General features: G+C 40.4%; 1 protein-coding gene across 1 annotated transcript; it reads left to right on the forward strand.

Moving 5' to 3' along the window:
- Nucleotides 1–27,908, forward strand: SQLE (squalene epoxidase). The gene is made up of 11 exons (XM_047074176.1): nt 1–1,072; nt 4,772–5,024; nt 12,658–12,838; nt 14,123–14,219; nt 15,332–15,445; nt 15,524–15,695; nt 18,692–18,787; nt 23,497–23,639; nt 24,321–24,417; nt 26,231–26,318; nt 27,384–27,908. Exons 1-11 carry the CDS (start codon nt 782–784, stop codon nt 27,574–27,576), a joined length of 1,725 nt encoding a protein of 574 aa, XP_046930132.1. The 5' UTR covers nt 1–781; the 3' UTR covers nt 27,577–27,908.
- Nucleotides 27,909–27,978: the final 70 nt, after the last annotated feature.

Here is a 27,978-nt window from a genome sequence, read left to right on the forward strand (position 1 = left end):
ACGCTGGGCCGGCGGCGAGCGAAGGGCGGGCGGCGGTTACTCTGGTTACTGCCGAAGCGCCGAGTTGGGGAGGGCAGCGGCCGCCGGCGAGGGATGCTGACGAGGAGGCCGTCGGGAGCCGCCGCCGTCTGAGGAAGCTCCTTGGAGACCGCCGCTCACCCGCGGGGAAACGGAGTCACGGCCTGGAGGGTTCGTGGGGCAGGTGACCCGGGGCGTCTGCAGAGCGGCCGCGCTTGCCTGGGCTGGGGCCGCAGTCTCGAGTCCAAGGCCGTCCTCCGTGGAAAGAGGCAGCCCCGGCGCCGCCCGAGCGTGGGCGCTCCCGCCCCTGGCCAGGCCGCCCCTGCCGCCGCGCCGGGACGTTTCTTTCGTCTCCCCACGCCTCCTGGAAGGGCACCTGCTGCAGGTGAGCGGGCCCGCGTCACCTTTGACGGACATCACCTGCAGCAACCCAGGAGAAGCCCATCCTGGGGAAGGAAATGAATGGGTTGCCGGAAAGATTAGAGTCTGCTCGGAAGCGGTTGCAGCGGGCGATGTTTTAATACTGCTTTCTAAGTCTGGCCAACTTTCCCCTCTTCGCGAACTGTCTTATTCCACCGTGGTAGGATTTTGTAAACTCGTCTGGCTTGAATTGTAATCCTGTGACGGTGTTGGCGGGAGCTCGGCCGCTTCCTCGCGCTCCGTCTGGTGACACGTTTTGGGGAGAACCTCACATCACCAAAACCCCGCAAGGAAAAAGAGGATCTCAACGCTGACCCGGGGTCACCGAAGGAGCCTTTGAACCATGTGGACTTTCTTGGGCATTGCCACTTTCACGTATTTTTACAAGAAATGCGGAGACTTCGTCTCTTTTGCCAACAAGGAGCTCTTGCTGTGCGTGCTGGTGTTCCTGTCCCTGGGCCTGGTGCTGTCCTACCGCTGTCGCTACCGGAGCGGGGCCCTGCTCGGGCGCCAGCAGAGCGGCTCCCAGTTCGCGGTCTTCTCGGATATTCTGTCGGCCCTGCCTTTCATTGGCTTCTTCTGGGCCAAGTCGCCCCCGGGATCAGAAAATAAAGAACAGCTTGGGTCTAGGAGGGTAGGTTGAATTTTAAGTGGGCAAATGAAGGAGTCTCTTTTTTAACAAATTAGGATTGGGGGTCGCTCAGATGTAAATTTTCATCTTTTCTAAAGGACAGAGGCAGCAGTTTAGATATTCTGGTATGAATTCTCATTTAATTTTCGTGGGTTCTTTTTTTTTTTTTTTTTTTTTTTTTGGTTTTTAAGCCCTTGACTGTTCCTTGGCTACATCCTTGACACTCTTAGGGGTGATGGAAAAGATTTGTTCCATTTAGTGTCCGTAGAGCCAATGCTGTAATGACACTGATTTGATTATGAATATAGCTTTGCTTGTGAAAGGGGATGTGAAATATTAGAATCTCATTTTGAAGAAGGACACAATCACTTTCTGTGATTGGAGGAAAAAAAGATATTTTATTTAAAACCTTAGGTAAGGATTGTGTTTGTACCTGAGAAGAAAGAAACCTGCTGCGGGTTAAGTCCACTGCTTCTAAATGACAGCTGGGTGGGGAAAGTAACAGAACAATTCGAAAAGTTAGTGGAATAAAAATTAGTTCAGCATTTCGAAGTCTTGGGCAAAACACCTTCCTCTCCCCATGTCGGTGAAGCCTTGAGTAAATCAGTGGAGTAGTGTCCTAAGTCATGTGAGTAATTGAGTAAGGTCCTCATTTCAGCCATGTTCCTAATTCAGAAGCTAGTCGTCAGTCATGTTTGAGGTTATGCCTCCCGCAAAGACAGTGGTAGGTGAGGGAGCAGTGGTCATTGACACCGGAACGTTTAGAGCCTGTTGGCCATGGGTGTTTGGATTTTTTCCCAAGAGTACTGGGGGACTTTTTCATTTTTTTTTTTTTTAACATTTATTTATTTTTGAGAGAGAGCACGAGCAGGGGAGGGGCAGAGAGAGACTGAGAAAGAGGGAGAGAGAGACACACACAGAATCCAAAGCAGGCTCCAGGCTCCCAGCTGTCAGCACAGAGCCCGATGTGGGGCTCGAACTCCCGAAACTGTGAGATCATGACCTGAGCTGAAGTCGGATGCTTAACTGAGTCACCCAGGTGCCCCTCACTGGAGGGTTTTAAGCACGGACGTAACAATACTGATTTTTACTTTTTAGAAAGAACATTCCAGTTGGTGTGTGGAGAGTGGCTTGCAGGGCACGAGAATGGAAGCAGGCTCTCAGGTGAAAGATGGCAGTCGTAAGCCAAGTGAGGCATGATGGTGACTTGGAGTTAGGGCGAGTGGCCTCAAAAAGTGGTTTACTCTTTGAGGCTCCGGATTGACATTATTTTATTGGATCCACAGTACAAGGCTTACAGAAGGGAGGACTTCGTTTAGAATTTTGGTTCCACCATTTCTGTCTCTGGGACCTTTGGCAGATTGCTTCGTTTCTGTAAGAACGAGTTACCTCTTCTATTAGATGGGGGTGGCGCTGGTCTTGCTGCCAGTTAGGGAGTTAAATGATTGACTGTGGCTCATAATGAATAAATGGTAGCTATTAAGATTGGTGTAAAAGCGCTCATCTGTTAGGAACCTTTTGACTAGTGCTGTGTGCAGCGATGTGGTGGGTGTGGGTGCCAGCAATGGGAGAAGAGGGAGAGGCAGTCTTTAATCTCAGTTTGAAATCTTCAGTGGTGTCTGAGGTAACTTCTGCCAGGGTCACGGACTGCTCGTGTAGGTGGCTGGAATGCCATTACGTCATGTGGTGTTGAGACATTTTGGCGAAGAGAAAATTTGATTACCAGTCATCAATAACTGGGTCTATACGTGAATGCCTCAGGCTTTCTGCTGCTTCTTAAATACCAGGGAGTTGGTGCAGGGAGTACAAAGTTCCCATTAGTGCTTCGTCTGTTGACCCTTTGAATGACTTAACCAACTCAGGTTCCCTTTCCAGGATTGTGTGTGTGTGTGTGTCTGTGTGTGTCTATGGTTTAACAGGGAAAAGTTAGGAAGAAAAACTGATAAGAAATGGCTAAGATGACAAAAAGGGTTTATCTTGCTCTCAGAACTATAATTTAAAAAAAATAGTCATTCTGGTCACTAAGAAATACTTCTGGGAAGAGAAGGCTGTTGTCTTTTCCTCCTGGTAAAGGGCAAAAAGGTAATTTCTGTAAGAGAGACGATAAAAAGTGGAATGGACCCGCCCCAGTCCATGCAGAGTTAAAGGAAGACTGGATGAATATTAAAATCACAGAGAATCAAAATTCTAAGGTTTTAGGTTTTGTCTCCTTCCTTTTTGCCCAAGGTCTTTTATTAAAATCCCTTCAAAATGGCATTTGGGCTTATCTTAATCATTAAGGTCAGAGAAATCAAGAAAGATGGTTCCTTGCAATTCTGTATCTGAAACACATTTATATTTGTCAACCCACATACCGGGAAAAAATACTTATTTCGACCCTGAATTATTCATTTTAGAAAACCCAAGAGGCACTGTTATTCTCAGTGGGCATAAATCTCAAAACTGGACTTTTTCATCCTATGAATAAAGTTTTTATTGTCAGCCCAATTAGTGATAGGTTTGATATTTATTCCTAAATGGACCAACTGTTTGACTAGGCTCTCTTAGACTGTCAAGATGGGGCAAATGAAATATGTCCTTATATGTTAAGGGCTTAAGTGTGAAGGGGTTGCACCCCACGGGATAGGATGGGTTATTTTGAACTTTCAGAATTTTCTTGAGTTAAATAATTCTCAATTAATAGATTAATAGCTAGGATGTGATAGTCTTTTTGTTATATAAAAGTAATTTTAGGTTAAGATAGATTTTTCAGATGAAAATCCAAAAGGACAAAATAAAAATGAATAGTGGAAATAAAAATGAATAGCTGTATAGTTTGCAACATGAAGTCAAAATAGAAGTCTTATGTGATTTGCATTTGGTAGATGCTTAGTATGTACTTGAAGAACTGAGTAATTAATGATAGACTTTTCCCTATAATAAGTCTTTGGAGCCCCTTGCAAACATTGTGTATATTTGGCCTGGTGTGGATTTCTAAATATATTTGTATAACAGCATTTTCTAAATATATATGGAAAATGTAGTATGTATTTCACTTTATTGGGGTATTATTATACATTTTTGTTTAATACTTTGATATCATTGGGTTTTTAAAAAAAATTTTTTTTAATGTTTATTTATTTTTGAGACAGAGAGAGACAGAGCATGAATGGGGGAGGGTCAGAGAGAGGGAGACACAGAATCTGAAACAGGCTCCAGGCTCTGAGCTGTCAGCACAGAGCCCGACGCAGGGCTTGAACTCACGGACCGCGAGATCGTGACCTGAGCTGAAGTTGGACGCTTAACTGACTGAGCCACCCAGGCGCCCCGGTTTTTTTTTTAGTGTTTATTTATTTTTGAGAGAGAGAGACAGAGCGTGAGCAGGGGAGGGGCAGAGAGAGAGGGAGACACAGAATCCAAAGCAGGCTCCAGGCTCCGAGCTGTCAGCACAGAGCCTGACGCGGGACTCGAACTCACAAACCGTGAGATCATGACCTGAGCCGAAGTCTGATGCCCAACTGACTGAGCCACCCAGGCACCCCAGTATCACTGGTTTTTATATATGATCTGGATTTAAACACATAGCACTGCATTTGGTTGATAATATTTGAGATGAAGGTTTTGCCCAAGATAGAAAAGGCCTGAGTGCCTATGTAGTAGTAGCATGATTTACGGATAGCAAATGTAGATACATAATTAACTTTTTTTTTTTTTTTAACACAGCCCAAAAAAGGAACCAGTATTTCAGAAACCACCTTAATAGGAGCAGCTGCCTCTTCATCAATATCTTCTCAGAATGATCCAGAAGTTATCATTGTGGGATCCGGTGTGGTTGGCTCTGCTTTGGCAGCCATGCTTTCCAGAGATGGAAGAAAGGTGACAGTAATCGAGAGAGATTTAAAAGAGCCTGACAGGATAGTTGGAGAATTTCTGCAGCCAGGTGGTTATCGTGTCCTTAAAGACCTTGGTCTTGAAGGTAGGTCCATGTTAATTTTTAGGAGTTAATGTGGTATAAGCGAACCCTCTTCACTTTAGACTGTCCTATAACTGGTAAAAAGATATTTCAATTTGTTTACATTTCTAAAAGTCACTATACTCTTTACCAACCAATTTGCATGAAAATGAGAGCAAAGGAGAAGATAAGAGTTTAGTGGATGAGGAGATATAAAGGAGACTTAGTGACATACAGTGAAGTGACTAAAAAATAGAAATGGTCAAAATTAAACATTGGAAAACTAGAATGAGGGCATGAAATCTAGTGAAAAGTGAAGGGAGCTGTCATTGGTGGAGTACATATTATGTGCTTGTTATGGAACCTTTTATTTAAGTATCATCTATTAAAGCAATAATTTTAGAAAGTTTTTTTTTTAATGTTTATTTTTGAGAGAGTGTGTGAGCAGGGGAGGGGCAGAGAGAGAGGGAGACAGAGAATCCGAAGCAGGCTCCAAGCTGTCAGCACAGAGCCCGATGTGGGGCTTGAACCCGTGAGCCATGAGATTATGACCTGAGCCAAAATCGGATGTTAAACTGACTGAGCCCCCTGGTCACCCCTAAATGATTTTTAAACACTAGCTGTTCATTTAGGAAATACTTACTCGGTGTCTACTTTGTGTGAGGTGCTGTACTTGGTGCCGAGGATATACCGGTGAATAAGACAGATTCATTGGCTACTCTTAAGGATCAGAGTACAAAATATGTCGGGCTCTGAGTTAAGAAAGAGCTTGCTTGGCTCATGTGGTAGGGAGGATATTGTAATAATTATGTGAATTGATTCTGGAACTAGATTGCCTGACTTTGAATACCAGCTCAGGCACTAAAAGAGCTGTATGACCTTGGCTAAGTTATTTAACCTCCACAGCACCAGTTTCTTTTTTTTAAATTTTTTTTAAAAAAAAATTTTTTTTTTCAACGTTTATTTATTTTTGGGACAGAGAGAGACAGAGCATGAACGGGGGAGGGGCAGAGAGAGAGGGAGACACAGAATCGGAAACAGGCTCCAGGCTCTGAGCCATCAGCCCAGAGCCCGACGCGGGGCTCGAACTCACGGACCGCGAGATTGTGACCTGGCTGAAGTCGGACGCTTAACCGACTGCGCCACCCAGGCGCCCCTAAATTTTTTTTAATGTTTATTTATTTTTGAGAGAGAGACAGAGAGCGAGCAGGGCATAGGGAGAGGGAGACACAGAATCCGAAGCAGGCTTCAGGCTCCTGCTCTGTGTTCCCATTTCTTAATCTGTAAAATGGACACTGTATGTGAGTCCTTGCCTCATAGGTTACTATGAGGTTGAAATGAATTCCTATACACAAAGCACTCAGAACAGTGCCTGGTACGTAGTAAGCATTATGTAAATGTTTGCCGTTTCATTCGAGGAGCTGAAAAGGAGGGCCGTGTCGCTAGAAAGTGTTGGGTGATGGGGAAAGGAGAATGACTTGAGATCAAGGTTGGAAAGACAGGCAGCAGCCACATCATGGAGGGCTTTGCAGTCAGTGGAGCAGGAGTGTGGCGTGATCTTGTTCATGCTGTACGTCTAAAGTGGCTTCAGACCTTTGACAGCTACTCACAATTACAAACACATTTTCTATCCTGACCCACCATATATGTACATATATAAATCTGGCTGAAATTTGTTTCATTTTTCTTTTTAAATACTTGTCATGATTCTACAGTTGTATATAATTCACAACTTGAAATTCATTTCATAATTTATCATTGAGTCACACCCTGAAGTTGGGAGAATGCTGTTTTAAAAGAATATGTGGAGATGGTGTGGTCCATACGCCATAAGATGGTGGCAATGGGGTAGCGACAGTCAGTGCAGAGTCCAGTGCGAACTCATTGCTAAGTCCAAATGATAGATGATGGTGGTTTGGGCTAGCATGGTAGCAGAGGATATAACGAGAAGTGGCCCAACTGATGTTAAAAATGGCGTGACTGACTAAGGGATTGGTGTGAGATATGGGGAAGAAGGAAATATTAAAAAGGATTCCTAGGTTTTGGTTTAAACAGCTGGTAGCTGGTATCATTTGCTGATAGGAACAGGCATTGGGGAGGAATTTGTGGGACATGTTGAGCTATCCAAGAGGAGAAGTTAAGCTGAATATGTGAATCTCGGGTGCAGAGGAGTGGTTTGGGCTGGCTGGAGTTAGAGATTTCAGAGGTGTCAGCCTATCTGTAGTACTGAAAAGCCACAACAATGATTGAGGGCATGTAGGGAGAAAAGAGAAGACAGAATAAACTAAGTCCTGGGAAACTGGTATTTGAAGATCTGGTAGAAGAGAGAAGCCTGAAAAGGAGTCTGAGAAAGAGCTGGTAGAATGGCAGAGAAAGCCAGAGCGTTTGGTGCCACTTCATCCAAGAGAGGAGAAGGTTTTGGGTAGGAGGGGATGGGTATGTGTCACGAAGGGGAAGGGCACTATGTCACGGTTTGCTAACGAAGGGTCAGTAAGATGAGTACAAAAAAACGACCATGGGATTTTGCAGTTTTGAAGGTTGCTTGTGATGTTGACAAGAGGTTTCAGCAGAGTTGTGGAGACAAAGCTTAGACTGAAGTGGGTGGGAGTTTAAAAAATATAGAGTAGGAAAGCACTCTTGAGTTTTTCTGTAACAGAAAACAGAAGTAGGGCAGTAATGAGATGTAGATGTGAAGATAAAGAAGGTGTATGTTGATACTAGAGCATGTTTGGTGACGGAGATGATCAAGTAGAGAGGAAGAAACTGATGACGCAAGAGAGAGAAATGACTAAAGGAGTGATGTCCATTCATTCATTTAATAAATATTCATTTAGCATGCACCATATTGTAGCTGCTGTTCTAGATGCTGAGGCTACAGTGGTGACCAAAACAGACACAAACTGTTTGAAGAGTGAGAAGGGAAAATAATGTTGAATGGAGTGGTGTGAGGGAAGGGGAGAGATAAAGAGTGGGCAGATCGTGGGGGCTGAGACCATAGGATTTTATAGCCCACTATGTGGATTTGGCTCGTATTCCAAAGGGCAGCCATTGGAGGAGTTTAAGGAGTTATTCAATCTCATGTTTTAGAAGTGTGTTTAAAAATATTATTTAGAAGTATTCATGTTATTCTGTAGGAAAAGAGTGGCAAAGTCAGAAGCAGGGGGATCTGTTAGGAGACTGTTGCAGAATCGGTGAGAGTTGATGGCTTGGAACATCCTAGGATCCCAGCGGTAGAGTGGGTGGGAAGTGGTCACACTCTGGAAACGCCTTTTGAAGGAAGAGTCAGTAGGACTTGCTGGTAAGTCACATATTAGGTATGAGAGAAAGAGAAGGGTCAGTACTTAAACAAGACTAGAAGACATTACCAGGAAGAGGTCCAGGACCGAACCCTGGGGAACTCTGATGTATGGTGATCAGTGAGGCAAGTGGAAGTGATAAAGGGGGACTGAGGAAGAGCAGTTAGTAAGGAGGAAAAGCAAAAGCCTGCAGGGCCCAGGACCCAAGTGGAGAGAGTGCTTTATGAAGAAGGAAAGTTCTGTCTCTGTCCTTTTGGGTTCCCTAACCACCATCTTACCGGAGAGGTTCACCTGAAGCAGATGTAACAGTATCGTGAGACAGGATTTTGTTGCTTTTATAGTTGAACATTAGGCACCATAAATGCTCTCAAAACTGATGACTGTACATAGAACCATTTAGAGATCTAGCTTCAGGAGATACTTCCAAGGCTGTGGTAACAAGCCTCAGTGGATTTTTTTTTCAATATATGAAATTTATTGTCAAATTGGTTTCAATACAACACCCAGTGTTCATCCCAACAGGTGCCCTCCTCAATACCCATCACCCACCCCCCATCAACCCTCAGTTTGTTCTCCGTTTTTTTTTTTTTTTTATCAACGTTTATTTATTTTTGGGACAGAGAGAGACAGAGCATGAACGGGGGAGGGGCAGAGAGAGAGGGAGACACAGAATCTGAAACAGGCTCCAGGCTCCGAGCCATCAGCCCAGAGCCCGACGCGGGGCTCGAACTCACGGACCGCGAGATCGTGACCTGGCTGAAGTCGAGCGCTTAACCGACTGCGCCACCCAGGCGCCCCTGTTCTCCGTTTTTAAGAGTCTCTTATGCTTTGGCTCTCTTCCACTCTAACCTCTCTTTTTTTTTTTTTTTTTTCCTTCCCCTCCCCCATGGGTTTCTGTTAAGTTTCTCAGGATCCACATAAGAGTGAAACCATATGGTATCTGTCTTTCTCTGTATGGCTTATTTCACTTAGCATCACACTCTCCAGTTCCATCCATGTTGCTACAAAGGTCCATATTTCATTCTTTCTCATTGCCACGTAGTAGATTTTGATATGTAGTTCAATGCAAGAGTAAGGAGAGCCTCTAAAGTATTTTATCGAGTCCACATACCATGAATACCTTTAATATTACAAATACGAATTTTTATTAACATTCATTATGCTATGAATTTCCCCTGAGTTGTGATGAGATGTGGATGATAGAAACACTTGGGATAGTTATTTTTTAGAGTGTGGATTTTTAACGTAATATGGACTGATCCATCCTGAGTTATGTTTTTTTTAATGTTGATTTTTGAGAGAGAAAGCACAAGCCGGGGAGGGGCAGAGAGAGACGGAGACACAGAATCCGAAGCAGGCTTCAGGCTCTGAGCTGTCAGTACAGAGCCCAGTGCCCGACTGGAACCCATGCACTGTGAGATCATGCATGGCCTAAACCGAAGTCGGATGCTTAACCGACTGAGCCACCAGGTGTCCCCTGAGTATGAGTTTTTAATAAGTGATTGCCCTATGGGTTAAGTTTAATATCTAGAACTCTTTTTGTTTTAAAAAAGTTTTTAATTATTTATTTTGAGAGAGCCTGAGCAGAAGAAGGGCAGAGAGAGAGGGAAAGAGAGAATCCCAAGCAGGCTCTGCACTGTCAGTGTGGAGGCCCACATGGGGCTCAAACTCACAAACTGTGAGATCACGACCTGAGCCGAAATCAAGAGTCGGACACTTAACCGACTGAGCCACTCAAATGCCTGCCCCAAGAACTCCTAAAATTAATATAAATGCTGTATCTTTCTAATAACTCTTAATATCTGGTGGGGAACCTCTTATTTTCTTTAGGATTATTTTGGCTTTTCTTGGCCCTTTTGCTTTTCTCTATGTAATTTAGAAATAAATTTTCAAAAAAACTCTGTCAAGATTATGACTGAAATAGCACTGAATCTGTAGCTCAGTTTTGGAATAATTGGCTTAGACTTCCTGTCCACGAATGTGGTATACTCCATTCAGTTAGGTCTTTAATGCATTTAAATAAAGATTCATAAATCTTGTATGTTTTTTGTTATATTTATTCCTTGATTCTGGTTTATATTTGGGCTTTCAAGAATGATACCTAATTTATTATATACTGTATACTTGGTTTGAGGTTCAGAAGTTATATGAGGTCATGGCATAAAGGTATGTTTGGATTTTTTATGGATGACTCCACCCCTAGCCTATGGTTAATGGCTTACTTCCATATGCCATGTCTCTTGGTATTGAATTTTTTGTGGTTTCTGTGTTATTGACAAGACATTTATGTATGGTGCTAAGTTTCATTGTCCCTGGTCATGGTGGCTCCTATCTCCTATTCAGGAGTGGCCCTTAAAACTCCACTCTTACACTTGTGGTTCTGATGCCCTTATGCTGTTGCCTTTAAAACTTGTTCACTGGTTTGACTTTGAAGTTGCTTTTCATTTTTAGCATAGGCAGGTTTTCGTGTTTTGTTTTTTTCATTGTTGGTTTTATTTTTTAATTTGCCTTTTTATAGCAAGCAGTTTTGCATTTTTTTAATGTGGAGGAGTGTTTTCCATGTCAGTTTATGTGATATACTGACCAGTAGTCTAATATTGTAAGTGTGGAGCCTTATGATTAATAGATAGTGATAGCTCTGTTATGTCACTGGCTTCAAAGTTATTGATGTCTAGTGTTCATGAAGCACGAATTTCATTGAAGTGTAGGGTAGTCTTTTTGCCTACTTAAAGTAAAAGTGTGCAAAGTCTGTCATATTTGATTTTATCACTAAAGTTGAGACAGAGACAGATTTAAAAAATCTTAAATAAGACCTTATTTATATACTTGTCTTAAGATAGTTTACCCAAGAAAAAATTTTACTGTGGTATTATGCTTTTAACATTTTCTGGTATGTTCTAAAGTGGCCAGTGTAAACATTTCAAGTACTTCCATAATAGAGTCATGGGTTAAGAAAAACAAGCTGTCTCAGTGGCTGGACAAAGCATTATAGAAATATTAAGTGGGCTTCAGATATTTAGGTCAGAAAAGATTGGCAATTTGCTGAGACCCAAACTGAATACACTGCTACTTGGCAGCTCTTAGGATGTCTGTGCACTTTTCTCTGACTGAATTTTAACTGTAATAACTTAAGAACGATACTAAAAAACTAAGTAATTTTGATTCTAGGTCAGAAGTCTAACAAAATTCAGCCAGTTTGTCCCCGACTTGACCTTAAGGGCAATTAAAAAGCATATCAGAAAGCTAATTTATTTTGATTTTAGCTTAGATGTGTGATAGAATTCTTTGTGAAGATTTTCTTTCATCATTAGAATAATTAGAAATTATTCTAATGCATTTCATCTTAATATATTAATCTTGTTTATCATTATGATTTTAGGCCTATGCATAGTATTTTCTCAGTTGATACTTCATAATGTACTCTACCTTTCTAAGATTAATATTTGGTTTGTTTTCATTTCTTCTTTATTAGTGATAACACTATAGTAAACTTATTCTTATATATAACTTTAAAAATTCTTAAAACTTGGGGCACCTGGGTGGCTCAGTCAGTTAAGTGTCTGACTTCAGCTCAGGTCATGATCTCATGGTTCCTGAGTTCAAGACTCGCATGGGGCTCTGTGCTGACAGCTCAGAGCCTGGAGCCTCCTTCCAATTCTGTGTCTCCCTCTCTCTCTGCTCCTCCCACCGCTCGCACTGTCTCTTGCTCTCAAAAATGAACAAACATTAAAATATTTTTTTTAAATTCTTAAAAATTAAAAATTATATTTTTAGGATGAACATAGATGAATTTCCAAGACTAAGATGATTAAATCAAAGGATGCTAACTTCTTTGTGGTTCTTGATAATTATTGCCACCATTACTTTCTAAAATGTTATTAATTTACAGTATATATAATTTACAGTAATATATAAATTTATCAGTTTTATCATCTCACCAGCAGTTTTCATAGATTTGGTATCTTAATGTTTCAGTTTATTTCATCGATTTGTTTTTTTTAATCAGGTTTTGAACATTTTCCTGACCTTTCAGTGTTTCCATATTGCTTAATGTGAATCATCCTTAAACTTTTCACCCATTGACACTAGGATCTTAATATTTTTCCTATAGAATTTAATCAGTAGATTTTCTATATAAATATTAATCTTTTGTGATATTACAGATTTGCTCAGAGGGTTGTCTTTCAGATGCATTAAGACTTTTGAAATAGTTACTTATATTAATGTCCATTTGTCCAGATGGTTTCAATCGCTTTATGAAGAAAGAGACTCATTTTCAATGCCTCCATGTCCTTTGGTGCCTCATATAACTCTGGGCATGATAACAAAATTGATTTTTTTTGAACTGAATTGTTTTGCAGATGCAGTGGAAGGTATTGATGCTCAGGTCGTACATGGCTACATAATTCATGATCAGGAAAGCAAATCAGAGGTTCACATTCCTTACCCTCTGTCAGAAAACAGTCAGGTGCAGAGTGGAAGAGCTTTCCATCATGGAAGATTCATAATGGGTCTCCGGAAAGCAGCGATGGCAGAGCCCAAGTAAGACGACTCAAACGTATGATGTTAAAGAAACACATTTAAACTTGGCCTTTGCACAAATACCATTTCATAAATTGTCGTGTTTGGGTATGGGCTGGAACATAGGTATTACTAAAGTAGACTGCAAGTTAGAAGAATGTTAGATCTTCAATGCCTTTGTCAAGAATATCATGTGAAGAATTTCCATGTGAATGACACAGAACTATTGAGATTTTTCCTTTGACTAAATAACGTTTCTATGTTGTTGGATTTAGAGGATAAACTTTTTAAAAATTCTTTTTAATATTTATTTATTTTTGAGAGGGTGAGAGAGACAGAGTGTGAGCAGGGGAAGCGGCAGAGAGAGAGGGCAACATAGAATCTGGAGCAGGCTCCAGGCTCTGAGGTGTCAGCCTCTAGAGAGCCAGACGCAGGACTTGAACTCACAAACCGTGAGATCAGAAGTCCGACACTTAATCGAGCCACCCAGGGGCCCCTAAAGGATACCCTTGTAATTAAGGTTTAAGTCCCTGTCTGCCTATTTGGGAGTTGGGGTTTGTGCTTATGGTATTTTCTGTTAAAAGTCAGAACAGAGGACTTCAAGGGAAAATCCCTTTTCCATTCTTACAAAGGAAGGACCTAGTCTGGTAGGACTGGCTTCTTCTCTTAATTATTAACTTCTATTTGCCCCTAGCCTTTAGGCACTGTAATTGAGGAAGTTTCAAGCATAAGAACCCTCATGTCATTGGCAAAGGCTTAAGTGTTGAGTAAGCTAGTGAAGAAGTAAGTGGGCTTCCCTTAGGACTGAAAGAATTTGATGTCTGTGGAAGTAGAATATGTTCATTGTAGAAAAATGGAAAAATCCACAGAAATGTACAGAGGTTTGTAAAAATTATCCATGACTCTTCTGATTAGAAGTAACTACTGTGAATGATTTCGTGGATAAAGTCCCAATTCTGTTTTCCCATCTGTGTATGAATTTGTGTGGGTGTGTAAAGTTTTTCTGCATGTACTTTTTTTAATGAATTGAGGTAAAAATCTAATATTACTTTTAAAACTACTTTTAAAGATCATTAGATTAGTACCTATGTATTCAATTTTAAGAAATTAGAAAATAAAAACCACACTTAATTCTGAAACCCATTAATGATGTTTTTGCTTATCATTCCAGACCTTTTCTGTGTACATGTGTGCACACGTGTGTCCAGTTTACGTGGGTAAACTGGAGATAAGGAATTTATCTTTTCTTATGTAAGTTGTTTGAGCTACTCTGTTGTGATTTATGTCTGTGTATTTATCCTTTAGTACAAAGTTCATCGAAGGCATCGTGCTACAGTTATTAGAAGAAGATGATGCTGTAATGGGCGTTCAGTACAGGGATAAAGAAACCGGGGACATCAAGGTGAGAGATACCAAATGTTAGCTCTTCCTAAGAGATTTTGTCTTCCTTCTTTTTCTCCTATTCCTTTAAAAAAGTAGGCCCACCAATTTACTGCTTGAGTTCTCCCTAAGCCCTCTGCAGAAGGATGGGTTTCAAATTGCAACACATTGCCCATTAGAGCACCTCACAACGCTATGCACACAGCTTTGCAGACACACCACTGGATTAGCTGTATTAAAGACTGAAGTGAGAAAAACAGAAAAGCAGAGGAGACTGGAAGGCAAAAAAACCCAAGGATTCGATACAAAAGAAATGATTAGAATAAAGTAAACAAGTTGTTTCAAATTGTTTAGATCTGAAAAGGGAAAAGTACCAGAATGCCTGGGGAGATAGCAGAGTAAAATAGTTTCCAGTATTTGCTCATTTTGGTTTAGCGAAAGAAGAGAAAGAGTGAAAGGCTAATCTGTTGGTTTTTGTGGATGGGTCACCACCACCTAGAAACTACTCTAATGGGGGTGACTGCAAGGTAATACAAATACATATATCCACATTTACAAAAATTCTTCTAAGCCCTAGCCACTGGTTGAAAGCATTATATGAAGTTAGAAAATTCTAGAATAGGGGAGGTAGGTAGGGGAATGGACTAAATGTGTGATGGGCATCAAAGAGGGTATTTGTTAGGATGAACACTAGGTGTTACATGTAAGTGATGAATCACTAAATTCTACTCCCAAAACCAACTACCCTATATGTTAACTAACATGAATTTAAAGTAAAAAAAGAAAAGTAAAGAAAATTCTAGAATAAACATTGGACTCGTCCTTGGACTTTGTGATGATGAGATTCAGTCTTCTGTGATCCACACTTGTTTGGTAGTTGATTCCTCTGTTGTCTATCAAAGTGTAACTTAACTCCCAGATGATTTGAATGGTAGTACTTTGAAGGAAGGCAGTCCCTCAGGAGAGGAAGTATTAATGTCTTAATGCATTTAAGTTCCATAACAGCTTCTTTAGTAGCATTATCTTCATTACCCTCCATAATGTTGTCCAATAAAATATGTAAATATTTTAAATGTGGTCCTTTTACTTTGTATTTCTAACCATTTAGCTGAGTATTGTTTATCTTTGTTGTAGGAACTCCATGCTCCATTGACTGTTGTTGCCGATGGACTTTTTTCCAAGTTTAGGAAAAACCTGATCTCCAATAAAGTTTCTGTTTCATCTCATTTTGTTGGCTTTATTATGAAGGTACTATAGGAATATAATTATAGAAAAATAAACACAACTTGAAATTTGAAAATTATTAATTCTTTTTTTCCCCCCTAGCATGCACCACAGTTTAAAGCAAATCATGCTGAACTTATTTTGGCTAATCCGAGTCCAGTTCTCATCTATCAGATTTCATCTGATGAAACTCGAGTACTTGTTGACATTCGGGGGGAAATGCCCAGGAATTTAAGAGAATACATGGCTGAAAAAATTTACCCACAATTACCCGGTAAGAAAGAGATTTCATCCACATTGTAATCTGTAGTCTAAAATATCACAAAAGGCTGTCCATCTCCGGTTCTCACTAAAGCTGTTTCTAAATTAGGCCAAAGATAAACATGGCAGGTAAAAAAAAAAATGCATCTAGTCAGTCAGATACACTGGAGTTGAGCTGTTTAGCACGTTGAAAAAAACAACCTTCAAATTAAAAAAATTTTTTTCAGTATATTTTTTCATATTAATAATTAAATCATTGCTTTCAGGATAATTATTAATATTGGCATATGTGGTACTTTTTAAGGTGGTCCAAATAGCAATCTAAGTTCTCTGAATTCTAGAAATCTCTCTTATACTTAATTACTTTTGTGCTTGGTTTTTGTAGCAATAGTAGCTACCATTTATTGAATATCTACTATAAAGTGCTTTATAAACATAACTTTATCTACACGATCACCCTGTGAGGTAGGGCATTATCATGATCCCCATTTTATTAATGAGGGAACTAAGGATCAGCAAAAGGTCCTCCAAAGATAAACGATCACTAAGTGACAGAGCCAGTGTGAGGCCAGTTGTGTGTGGCTCATATAGCCCCCTTTCAGAATGTTAGAGCTGTAAGCAACCTTCAAGGTCATTTTTAGTTTTGAGTTGAATACAGAAAGGCTTCATGAGAGTTCAGGCATCTTTGCAAAACACTCCTAAAAAATTACTTTCTGACATGTTTTTTTGAGACTTGGAAGATGTCAGTAAAAAAAAAAAAAATCTAAAAAATTAATATTATTAATTAAAATATTAAAATATAAAATTGAAGAGAAACCCTTTAATATGATTAGATGATATGATTATAGTAATAGGAAACTATCTGTGGTAGGTGTGTATTTTGTTTAAAAATTCTGTTTCTTTTTCAAGTTTTTTTGGTCCTGTTTTGTTTTTAAATAAGCGCTGTGCCCAATGTGGTGTTTAAATTTTTTTTTTTCCAACGTTTTTTATTTATTTTTGGGACAGAGAGAGACAGAGCATGAACGGGGGAGGGGCAGAGAGAGAGGGAGACACAGAACCGGAAACAGGCTCCAGGCTCCGAGCCATCAGCCCAGAGCCTGACGCGGGGCTCGAACTCACGGACCGCGAGATTGTGACCTGGCTGAAGTCGGACGCTTAACCGACTGCGCCACCCAGGCGCCCCCCAATGTGGTGTTTAAACTCATGACCCTCAGATCAAGAGTCACATGCTCTACTGACTGGGCCAGACAGGTGCCCTCTGGTTATTTTTTAATCTATGTGAAAGCACTCTGTTTAATAAGAATATAAACATCTGAAGAGGACTATGATGGACTTAGATTTTTTTTTTTTTTTTTTTTTAAATTTTTTTTTTTTTCAACGTTTATTTATTTTTGGGACAGAGAGAGACACAGCATGAACGGGGGAGGGGCAGAGAGAGAGGGAGACACAGAATCAGAAACAGGCTCCAGGCTCCGAGCCATCAGCCCAGAGCCTGACGCGGGGCTCGAACTCACGGACCGCGAGATCGTGACCTGGCTGAAGTCGGACGCTTAACCGACTGCGCCACCCAGGCGCCCCATGGACTTAGATTTTTAATAATGACATTTTCAGGACGCCTGGCTGGCTCAGTCGGTTGAGCGTCTGACTCTTGATTTTGGCACAGGTCATGATCCCAGGGTTGTGGGATCGAGCCTTGCATGGGGCTCCACCCTGAGCATGCAGCTTGCTTAAGATTCTCTCTCTCTCTCTCTCTCTCTCTCTCTCTCTCTCTCTCTCTCTCTCTCTCTGCCTCTCCCTTTGCCCCTCTCCCCACCTCCTGCTCACTCTCTCTCCCAAATTAAAAAAAAAAGACATTTTCAACATTTCAATATATTTTCACTTAAGCCATTTTTGAAGCTTTTAGGAAAAATGAATTATTCACATTTAGGAAAAAGATAGTCAATAATGTGATATTTTTATTTTTTACTTTATTTTTTTATTTGTTTATGATTTTATTTTTAAGGAATCTCTATACCCAATGTGGGGCTTGAACTCACAACCCTGAGATCAAGAGTCGGACACTTTGGGGGCCTGACTGGCTTGGTCAGAGCAGTGTGCGACTCTTGATCTCAGGGTCATGAGTTCTGGCCCCATGTTGGGTATAGAGATTACTAAACAAAAATAAAATTACAGAAAAAAAAAAGGTGCGTGCTCTACCGACTGAACCAGCCAGGCGCCCCAATAATGTGATATTTTTGGCATTTTTTTTTCTTTTACTGTAGATTGCCTTTTCCAGTACAGAGGTTCAGAACAGACTTCCCTGAGATCATGGTGGGAAACCATTTGTAGATTTATATTAATATTAGTTAGGTTATTGAAATTCTACTTATAGGAATGGAATAGTTTCAGCGTAGGCGTTCTGCGCCTGTATTCCCAGATTACAGTGAGAACTGTATGAAAAGACAGTTCATTTCCGATACAAGTAGAAGCATAAAACTTTAAAACTTGGGAGTATCTGAGAGATGGGCTAATAGCCAAAGCATTTCATTTTATAGATGAAGAAACGGAAGCTCAGAAAAGTAGAGCTCTCTGCATCTTACCCTTTTTCTACCATACATATATTCCTGCTGTTTGTGAATTGGTAGTACATTTCATCTGTCATTACCAGGTTATGGTGGTGATGGTAACCTAAGTGTTAAATCTGATCCCTGTCAGTGAACATTTGGAAGAGAGGTGGGTGGTTTTTCTCCATCTCCTCTCCTCTGAATTTGCTTCACTCTCTTAGCTGTTTTGTTCATTCAGCTGTGTGTATCTATTTATATTAATTTTCTCAGATTTCTTAGTCATTCCTCAGCATGAATAACTAGGTGCTTAATCAACAATTGTGTTAGTAAAATAATTAGTTCTTGATTTGCCACCAGGATATATGTAGCAACCATAACAGAAGTATAGAAGGTATTTGTTTATACTTGATTAAGAACATGTGATAATTGAAAATTGAATTTTATAAACCATTGGGATTTATTGCAGATCACCTCAAAGAACCGTTCCTAGAAGCCATTCAGAATTCTCGTTTGAGATCTATGCCAGCAAGCTTTCTTCCTTCTTCCCCAGTAAACAAACGAGGTACCATTTGATTGGAGTGATTTATAAAGTATATTCCAGATATGTAAATTCCAAATATTCCAAATATAATATGTGATTAAATTTATGCTGCTGGGAATGATATGTGGGACAGAGAAGTGGTTCCTGTGGATGAACACATTACTAACACCAAAATTAGTTTTATGATATCTTTATTATTTAATGTTGAGTGCATTTAAGTCATTATTTGGGATACAACAGTTAAATATAGTCCTAAATCTAGAAAAGGCAGTTTTCTGGTCAGGGGTATAAACTGGTAATTTCAGAACACTTTGATAAATGCTGTAGTCAAAGCCCACTCGTGGTACCACAAGATTCATTGTGGCAGGGAGGGGAGCTTGTGAACTAGGAAGGGTGATTTGGGAAGACATGTCTCAGGCAAGAAAACGGGGGTTGGGGCAAGAAGGGTTAGTGGGAGTTCATTAGGTGGACAGTGAAATGAGGGACTTCTAAGTAGATGGAATAGCATCTGCAAAGGCCACGAAGGCTGAGAAATGGTGGCACTTTCAGTGAACTCAAGTGGTTTGCTGTGACTGGAGCATAGGCTAGGTGTCAGAGTGGTAGAAAGGTAAGGTATTTATTTAAAGTTTAGTTTTAATCCTGTAGACAGTGGAAAGTCATTGCAACTTTTTTTTTTAATAATAGCTTTTCTGAGATGTAATTCATAAATCATATGGCTCATCCATTGAAGTTTACAATTCATTTGTTTTTAGTATATTCATAGATCAATGCAACCATCACCACGGTCAGTTAAAACGGACTCTAAAGAGCCTTTTTATTACCCCAAAAAGAAACCCTATATCCATTAGCAGTCGCTACTCATTTTCTCCTGACTCCCAGCCCCAGGCATCCATTAGTCAGTCTACTTTTTGTCTCTGTGGATTTGCCTATTCTGGACATTTTCTGTAAATGAAATCAGTGGATCCTTTGTAAGTGGCTTCTTTGAGGTTCATCCACATTGCAGTATGTGTGAGTCCTTCATTTGTTTTCATGGCAAAATGATACTCCATGTGTGGATATACTACATTTTAACTAGCTATTCATCAGTTGATAGACATTTGGCTTGTTTTCATTTTTGGTTATTATGAACGGCGCTGCTGTGAACGTCTGTATATGAGTCTATGTACGGACGTAATTTTCATTTTTCTTGGGTTTGGTAACTCTGTTTAACTCTTTGAGGAACTGCCAAACTTTTCCAAAGTGGCTGCCCCATTTTACATTCCCATTAACAATGTATGAATGTTCCAGTTTCTCCACATCCTCAACATTTGTTTTTATCTGTCTTCTTGCCCATAACCATTCTAGTAGGTGTGAAGTGATATCTCATTGTGGTTTTGATTTCTATTTCTGTGATGGATAATGATGCTGAAAATCTTTTCATGTGCATATTGGATATTTGTATATCTTCTTTGGTGAAATGTCCATTCAGCCTGCACACTTTTTAATTGGTTAAATTAATAAAAAAAACTTTTGTTGAGTTCTAGGAGTTCTTTATATATTCTAGATATAAGCCCCTTATCAGATAAATGATTTGCAAAAACTTTTCTCATTCCATGGATTGTCTTTTCACTTTTTGATGATGTCCATTGAAGTTTTTAATTTTCATGAAGTCCAGTTTATCTGTGTTTTTCTTTTGTCACTTTGTGCTTTTGATGTCATATCTAAAAAGACTTTGCCCTAGGAGCGCCTGGGTGGCTTAGTGGGCTAAGTGTCCAACTCTTTTTTTTTTTTTTTATTTATTTATTTATTTATTTATTTTTTTTTATAAATTTTTTTTTTCAACGTTTATTTATTTTTGCGACAGAGAGAGACAGAGCATGAACGGGGGAGGGGCAGAGAGAGAGGGAGACACAGAATCGGAAGCAGGCTCCAGGCTCTGAGCCATCAGCCCAGAGCCCGACGCGGGGCTCGAACTCACGGACCGCGAGATCGTGACCTGGCTGAAGTCGGACGCTTAACCGACTGCGCCACCCAGGCGCCCATCCAACTCTTGATTCGGCTCAGGTCATGATCTCATGGTTTGTGAAATTGAGCCCCTCTCTACACTGAGAGGGCGGATCCTGCTTGTGATTCCCTCTCCCTCTCTTTCTGCCCCTCCCCTGCTTGTGTACTCTCTCTCAAAATAAATAAATAAACTTAAGAATACTAGCATGGGAAACAGCAGCATTTAAAATAAATAAGTAATTAAAAAGGCTTTGCCCTATTCAAGATTGTGAAGATGTAATCCTATATGTTGTTCTAAGAGATTTATAGTTTTAGCTACTACATTTGGGTGTTTGATCCATTTTGAGTTAAATTTTGGGTATGGTGTGAGGAAGGGGTTCAGCTTCATTTCTGTGTAGATACCTGGTTGTCCCAGTACTATTTGATGAAGTGTAGTCTTTCCCCATTGAAGTGTCTTGGCACTCTTGTCAAATTAGACTGTAAATGTAGTATGAGTTTTCTCTTTCAACAATATTTTGTAGCTTTCAGAGTGTTTTAATACGTTTCTTTTGTTAAACTTATTTCCAAGTATTTTATTCCTTTTCATGCAATTGTAAATAGACTTGTTTTCTTAACTTCATTTTAAGATTCTTCATTGCTAGTGTACAGAAATACAATTGATTTTTGCCTGTGTATCTTATATCTTGAAACCTTGCTGAACTCATTTATTTCTAATAGTTACTTGGAAAGTGTTAAATGAGATGGTGACACGATTAGATTTTTATCTTAGAGGTAATACTCTGTGCTGTTGAGAGTGGTTTGGAAGAAGGGTCAGGCAAAAGCTTACAGTAAGCCCGTTGTTCCACGAGGGTGGTGGTGAGAGGTTTGAACGCCGGGCCGTGGCAGTGAGAATGGAAGGTAGGGAGTGGAAACGTGTGTCTCTGGGATGTAGAATGCATGAAAGTTGGTGACCCGTTGGCTGTTGTAGTAAGGGAGAAAGAGGTCTCTTGATGGATTCTACGTTTCAGGCTTAGATGATTTTGCCAGCTGTTTGCTAATATTGGAAATAGAGGGAAAAGAATGTAAGTTTAGGAAGTGTGGGAAGGGGTGGTGAGTCCGCTCTCGGGCATATTGTGTATGCAGTGCTGGCAGGGCGTTGGAGGAGAGGTGCGGAACGCCCCTGACAGCCTGAGAGCAGGTCCCCAGAGACAGGTGTGAGCGGGAGCTGTCTCTACGCCGTGGCTCCTGAACGTAAACAGATGGAATTTGCTATGGGAAAACATGCATAATAAACTACTAATCGTATAAAGAAACTAATGCAAAGCAGAATGAAGAGGCCAATGCCAAACTGATATAAATAGCATGCCAGCAACAATTGGTGGAATTAGAAATGTTCCTTGGAGAAGGAGGAATAAAAGCTATTTATAGTTTGTGGGTTTTTTATTTTTTTCTTTAACGTTTATTCCTTTTTGAGAGACAGGACACAATGTGAGCTGGGGAGGGGCAGAGAGAGAGGGAGACGCAGAATCTGAAGCAGGCTCCAGGCTCTGAGCTGCCAGCACAGAGCCCGACGAGGGGCTTGAACTCATGGACCGTGAGATCATGACCTGAGCCGAAGTCAGATCCTTAACTGACTGAGCCACCCACGCACCCCATATAGTTTGTGGTGTTTTTAGTGAAGATATTAGACAAATACATAAGAAATGTGAATTAATATTTCGAAGCTACCTTTTTAGAAGCTAATATTTATGTGTATTCTACAATTAGTTACAAATGTAACTGTGACATTACAGAAAATAGTTACCCATAATCTTGCCACCTTCACATTACTATTATGGTTGTCTGTGTCTCTTACAAATACAATTAAATAAACGCTTTGTTGAAATGTTACTCAAGTCTTAGGTCATTAAGCGGGCTGACAGGGGCCCGGGGCGCGCGGTCAGGCCGCTCAGGCAGGCGCACCTGCAGTCAAAGGGTGGCGCCTCCTGCCTCTGCAGTTTTGAATCAAAGAGCTGATTTTCAGGTAAGATTCAGTCAGGGCTTATTTGTCCAAATTAACTTCAGATAGGTTTGCTCTTTAATTCAGACTGCAGCATGGCTGGGTATCATCTTCCCAGGGCCTGCTTTCTTTATTTAAAAAAAAAAATTTTTTAATGTTTATTTCTGAGAGAGAGAGAGACAGAGCATGAGTGGGGGAGGGGCAGAGAGAGAGGGAGACACGGAATCTGAAGCAGGCTCCAGGCTCCGAGCTGTCAGCGCAGAGCCACGGGGGGCTCGAACTCACGATCCGTGAGATCATGACCTGAGCCGAAGTCGGTCGCTCAACCAACTGAGCCACCCAGGTGCCTTAACTTCAAACTTTACGGACATTTCTCTAGAGTGTGCTGGCAGCCAGTGTTGCCATGAAATGTCAGACCTCTTCATTTTTCCCATGTCGAAGACTTGCTTTTTGTGCCAAGATTCTTTTGGTGTTTTCATGAAAGAGGCCTTATGCGTATGTGACAGTTTGACTTCACCTTTGATTCACATGTGACTTTCCCGAGGGCAGGGACCATGTTCTCATTCTCACTGTATCCCCAGTGTCTGTGACCTACTAGGTGCCCAATATGGACTAACTGAATTTTTGCATCAGCAAATTTTAGGCATGATTTGTTCCCTTGTATTTTCACATCTTGATTTTCTGGCTCACACTCACGTTTAGAAAGTAACAGACTATTTTTTTATGTGTCTTAAGGGATGATGTCATAATCTAAATTCTCTCATTGTAGGCGTTCTTCTTCTGGGAGATGCGTATAATATGCGGCATCCTCTTACTGGAGGAGGAATGACTGTTGTTTTTAAAGACATAAAGATATGGAGAAAATTGCTAAAAGGTATCCCTGACCTTTATGATGATGCAGCTGTTTTCCAGGTAGGATATTCAATCATTCTTTGACAGAGGTGCCTCAAGACAGATTTCTTTCTAGGCCTAAGAGGGATGGGACCTCCTTGGGGGGATCTGTACCTGGGAGGAGCCTGATCCTAAGTCATGGTTCTCAGGCGGCCTTGTTCCCGTGTAAAGAATCTGGGAGCCTGTGCACCCCATGAATCTTACCGAATTTCTGTTTTTTTGTTTTTTAAAAATGTTTATTTATTTGAGAGAAAGCGAAAGCGTGAGCAGGGGAGGGGCAGAGAGAGAGAAAATCCCAAGCGGGCTTTGTGCTGCCAGCACGGAGCCCAACACAGGGCTTGAACCCGTGAACTGGGAGATCATGACCCAAGCCGAAATCAAGTCAGATGCTTAATCGACTGACCCCCCCAGGTGCCCCAGTTTCTCCATTTTTGTATGAGTATTACGTATCATTGGTTGGCACGGGCCACTTCGCCCGTAGTGATTGTACATTTAGCTTCAGAGTCATGGAGCTCATTGCTCTGGAGAGGTGTTCTTGTGTGTGCGTGTGTGCGTGTGTGTGTGTGTGTGTAAATGATGAATATAAGGCTGCGTTACTTGTAGGTAGTCCTCAGGATAAACATCAGCTTGAGGGGATTATAAGCACTCATTTGTGCTGCCCCCCAGCTTTACCATATAACAAGTGATCTCTTTCTTTTTTAGGCCAAAAAATCATTCTACTGGGCAAGAAAAACATCTCATTCCTTTGTTGTGAATATCCTTGCTCAGGCTCTTTATGAATTATTTTCTGCCACGGATGGTAAGTATATCTTACTTTCTTCAGTTTTTTTTTTGTTTTTGTTTTTGTTTTTAATTTATTTTGAGACAGGGAGAGGGGCAGAGAGAGAGAATCCCAAGCAGGCTCCTCACTGACAGTACAGAGCCCAGTGCGGAGCTCAAACTCATGAACCATGAAATCATGACCTCAGCCAAAGTTGGACTCTTAACCAATAGAGCCACCCAGGTGCCCCTAAGTATAGATAATTTTTAATGGAAATTACTGATTTTTAAAGTTAAAAAATTGATTTTTATCACAGGAAGGGAACTGAATTATAAAAAAGTTAGTCGTTAGGCCACAAATAGAAATATTTACCAAGTCTACTGACTCCCAACTGGTGGCCCTTAACTCCATCCTTGCGCAAGACTTTTAGCCTCTAATTATCACGTATCCACCACTTTGTGGGGATGTGTTAACAGCAATACTTCAATAATGTGTCTATTCATTCCTCTGGCCCAAATCAGCTCACGCAGAGCCACAGATGCACAAAGTCGTGATGGAGGGTCTTCTGGCCGTGAATGAAAACAAAACATAGTTGTTAAGCCTTTTCTTCCTTGAACACCAGTTTCGATTTCTGTTCGTTGTATTTTGTAAAATAAGTAATGAGCTTCGTAACAAGGTTAGATTTTTGTCTCCTGCTACAATGCACGAATAGCAGAATGCGTCCCCCTTCTACTCACTTGAAACGTTCCCATGCTTTCGTATTTGCTTCCACATCGTAAAGTGGCGACGGTCAGTCTGTATATTGAGGAAAACGTGACGCAGCAGAAGCAGTAGAAATGGAGGAGGAGGCGACTGTGCCACGATGAAATCGGACATTTACGTTTTCAGGAATAAATGTGACTCCAATCCTATTACCTCAGATATTTACAACAAGCCTACTTCCGTGAACTGGCGATCCAGTTCTTTGGTGACCTGATATGGCACAAGTGCCTTCTGTGGCCTCCATACACGTTATCCTTGCTAAAAGAAAAAAAACAACTCATTGATGGTGGTTCACCAATCTACCCTCTCTTGCTAACTGGCACGGAAGCTAAGCTGGCGGGGTGGGCAAGTAAAAAGAAAAGTTTTGAGTTTTTCTAAGCACTTCTTTTTAAATTTTCCTAAGCTCTTGAGAGTCTTACATTATGAATTTCAATCTGCCAACAAACAACTTAAAAGAAATTATGATAGAAGAGGAAAGAGTTTTATTGGAGTGAGATCACCTATTATATCCTTTTTTATCTGTTCTAAAGAAAAATCTTAAGTATACCTGAAAAGAACATTGATTCTAAATAGATTATTGGTTGATAATACTCTGTTGTCAAGGTTTGACAGGTTACTTTGAAAAGTATGAAAAAGTATACAAATATAAGGCATTATTAATATTTAATATTCACAGCTATTTTTACTTGATAATATGCTCAGAAATACAGGTTGGGTATCTTACAGATTGGGAGTTTGGGTTCTAGAATTGTGTTTTTATGACCAAAAGAATTTACAACATATTTGCATCATTTAATGAATTTACAACACAGTCAAGGAAATAACACTTAAACAACTTTAACTTCTGAGACCTGCATGCTTTTTACAGTGATTATTTACTAACAGAAAAGTTTGTTCACACTTAAGCTATTGCCCATAATGCTAATTATGGAATTTAAAAGAAATTTTGAGTTGTTGAAATTCCAGGACTAGATTTTTTAAAAAATTACAAGGTTTGGTCTATGTTACATTTTTTTCTGACAGATCATTAGCACCCTAAAATAAATGTGTGAATATTTTGATTCAGAGTGATTTTAAAATTTTATTTTAGATTCTGTACATCAACTAAGAAAAGCCTGTTTTCTTTATTTCAAACTTGGTGGAGAATGTATTGCTGGTCCTGTTGGGCTGCTTTCTGTGTAAGTTGTATTTATTTATTTAAATATATTTAATGTTTATTTATTTTGAGAAAGAGTGCAGGCAGGGGAGGAGCAAAGGGAGACAGAGAGAGAGAGACTGAGAGAGAGAGAGAGAGAGAGAGAGAGAGAGAATCCCAAGCAAGCTCCGTGCTGTGAGTGCAGAGCCCGATGTGGGGCTTGAACTCCCACACTGTGAGATCATGATCTGAACTGAAATCAAGATTCGGACGCTTAACCTACTGAACCACCCAGGCACCCTGGGTTGTCTCGATGACACAGGAACTGGGTATTTCAGATCTTCTTTGGGACTGCTCAGTTTATCAATTACTGCAAGTCTTTCTTCCTTATACATTTTGTCACTTTACTATCCATTAGAATCTCAATCAGAAGGTAGCTCAGAGAAAGGAAAAAAGCAACACTTAGTCCTGTGTTTTACTTCTGGGAAAAGTGGTGAGCAGAAGTTGGTGGTAGAGGGGGCTAAAGCCCTGATTAAAATAGAAACTTAGTTTTTGCTGGTGGGTTTAACCACATGATCTGATTGTTGGGAGCCACAGATAACAGAGGAATTTGTATTTAAAACTTAATTCAGTTGACGTGCAGGGACTTGTGAAACTCAGTAATGGTTTTGACAGTACAGGCATACATAGAATTCTTGAAAAGTCTGCAGGGTAAAATTCTTCAAGTCTCTTCTCATTCATCTATGATCTGAATGTCAATACTGTTATCTTTGGAAAACCCAAGACTCCCACAGGTCAGGCCATCCAGGTACTTCGGACTGAGGTCTCAAGATCAGTGGAACAGCTCAAAACATACAGTTTATGTGAACTAGACTAAGAGTTGCTGGCTTCTCTGACAGGGGTAGTCTAAGGAGTTTCTTGTAAGAACATGTATCTGTCCCTGTCATCATACAGCGGGCCACACAAGCTTGCAGAGTCCTCTAAAGTGTAGAGCGTGTGTTCAGCTTTGTAGATGATACATAATTAGAACCTTTTTATGAGTAAATTTTAATTGCCGGGTCTTACTAATATATATATGGTTTTTTTCGTTTGTTTTTTTCTGTTACAGACTGTCTCCTAACCCTCTAGTTTTAATTGGACATTTCTTTGCTGTTGCGATCTACGCCACGTATTTTTGCTTTAAGTCGGAGCCTTGGATTACAAAACCCCGAGCCATTTTCAGTAGTGGTGCTGTCCTGTACAAAGCATGCTCTGTAATATTTCCTCTGATTTACTCGGAAATTAAGTACTTGGTTCATTAAGCTAAAAAGGGAACCATTTGTGAACGAATATTTGGAACTCACCAAGTCCTAAGAGACTCTTGGAAGAGGATGTACATAGCAGAGAAAGAAACCACTTCTAAAGTGGAAACTCTTGGACCAAGATTGGGGTTAATTTGTTTTTGAGGTTATTTGTATATAAACATGTAAATATATACTTTGCAATTAAAACGAAGGGTAAAATAGACATTTGAGAGAAATGATCGTGATCATAAATTAGTGCTAACACTGAGGCTCTGCAGTTTTTCTTTTGACTTTGGGGATTTGGGCAGAGTCATGCGGGACATGCAAATAAAGTGGAGAATGAGCTCGAATGTCTTTGACTCTGTTGTGGACTCTCTGTAGCTTCAGGATCATGTTTCCAAAGGAAAACCAAAGCCGGAC

The sequence above is a fragment of the Lynx rufus genome, unplaced genomic scaffold (genome assembly GCF_022079265.1).
Source record: "Lynx rufus isolate CCGP_SWC_20201006 ecotype Redwood Valley unplaced genomic scaffold, mLynRuf1.p SCAF_12, whole genome shotgun sequence".
Classification (NCBI taxonomy): Eukaryota; Metazoa; Chordata; class Mammalia; order Carnivora; family Felidae; genus Lynx; species Lynx rufus.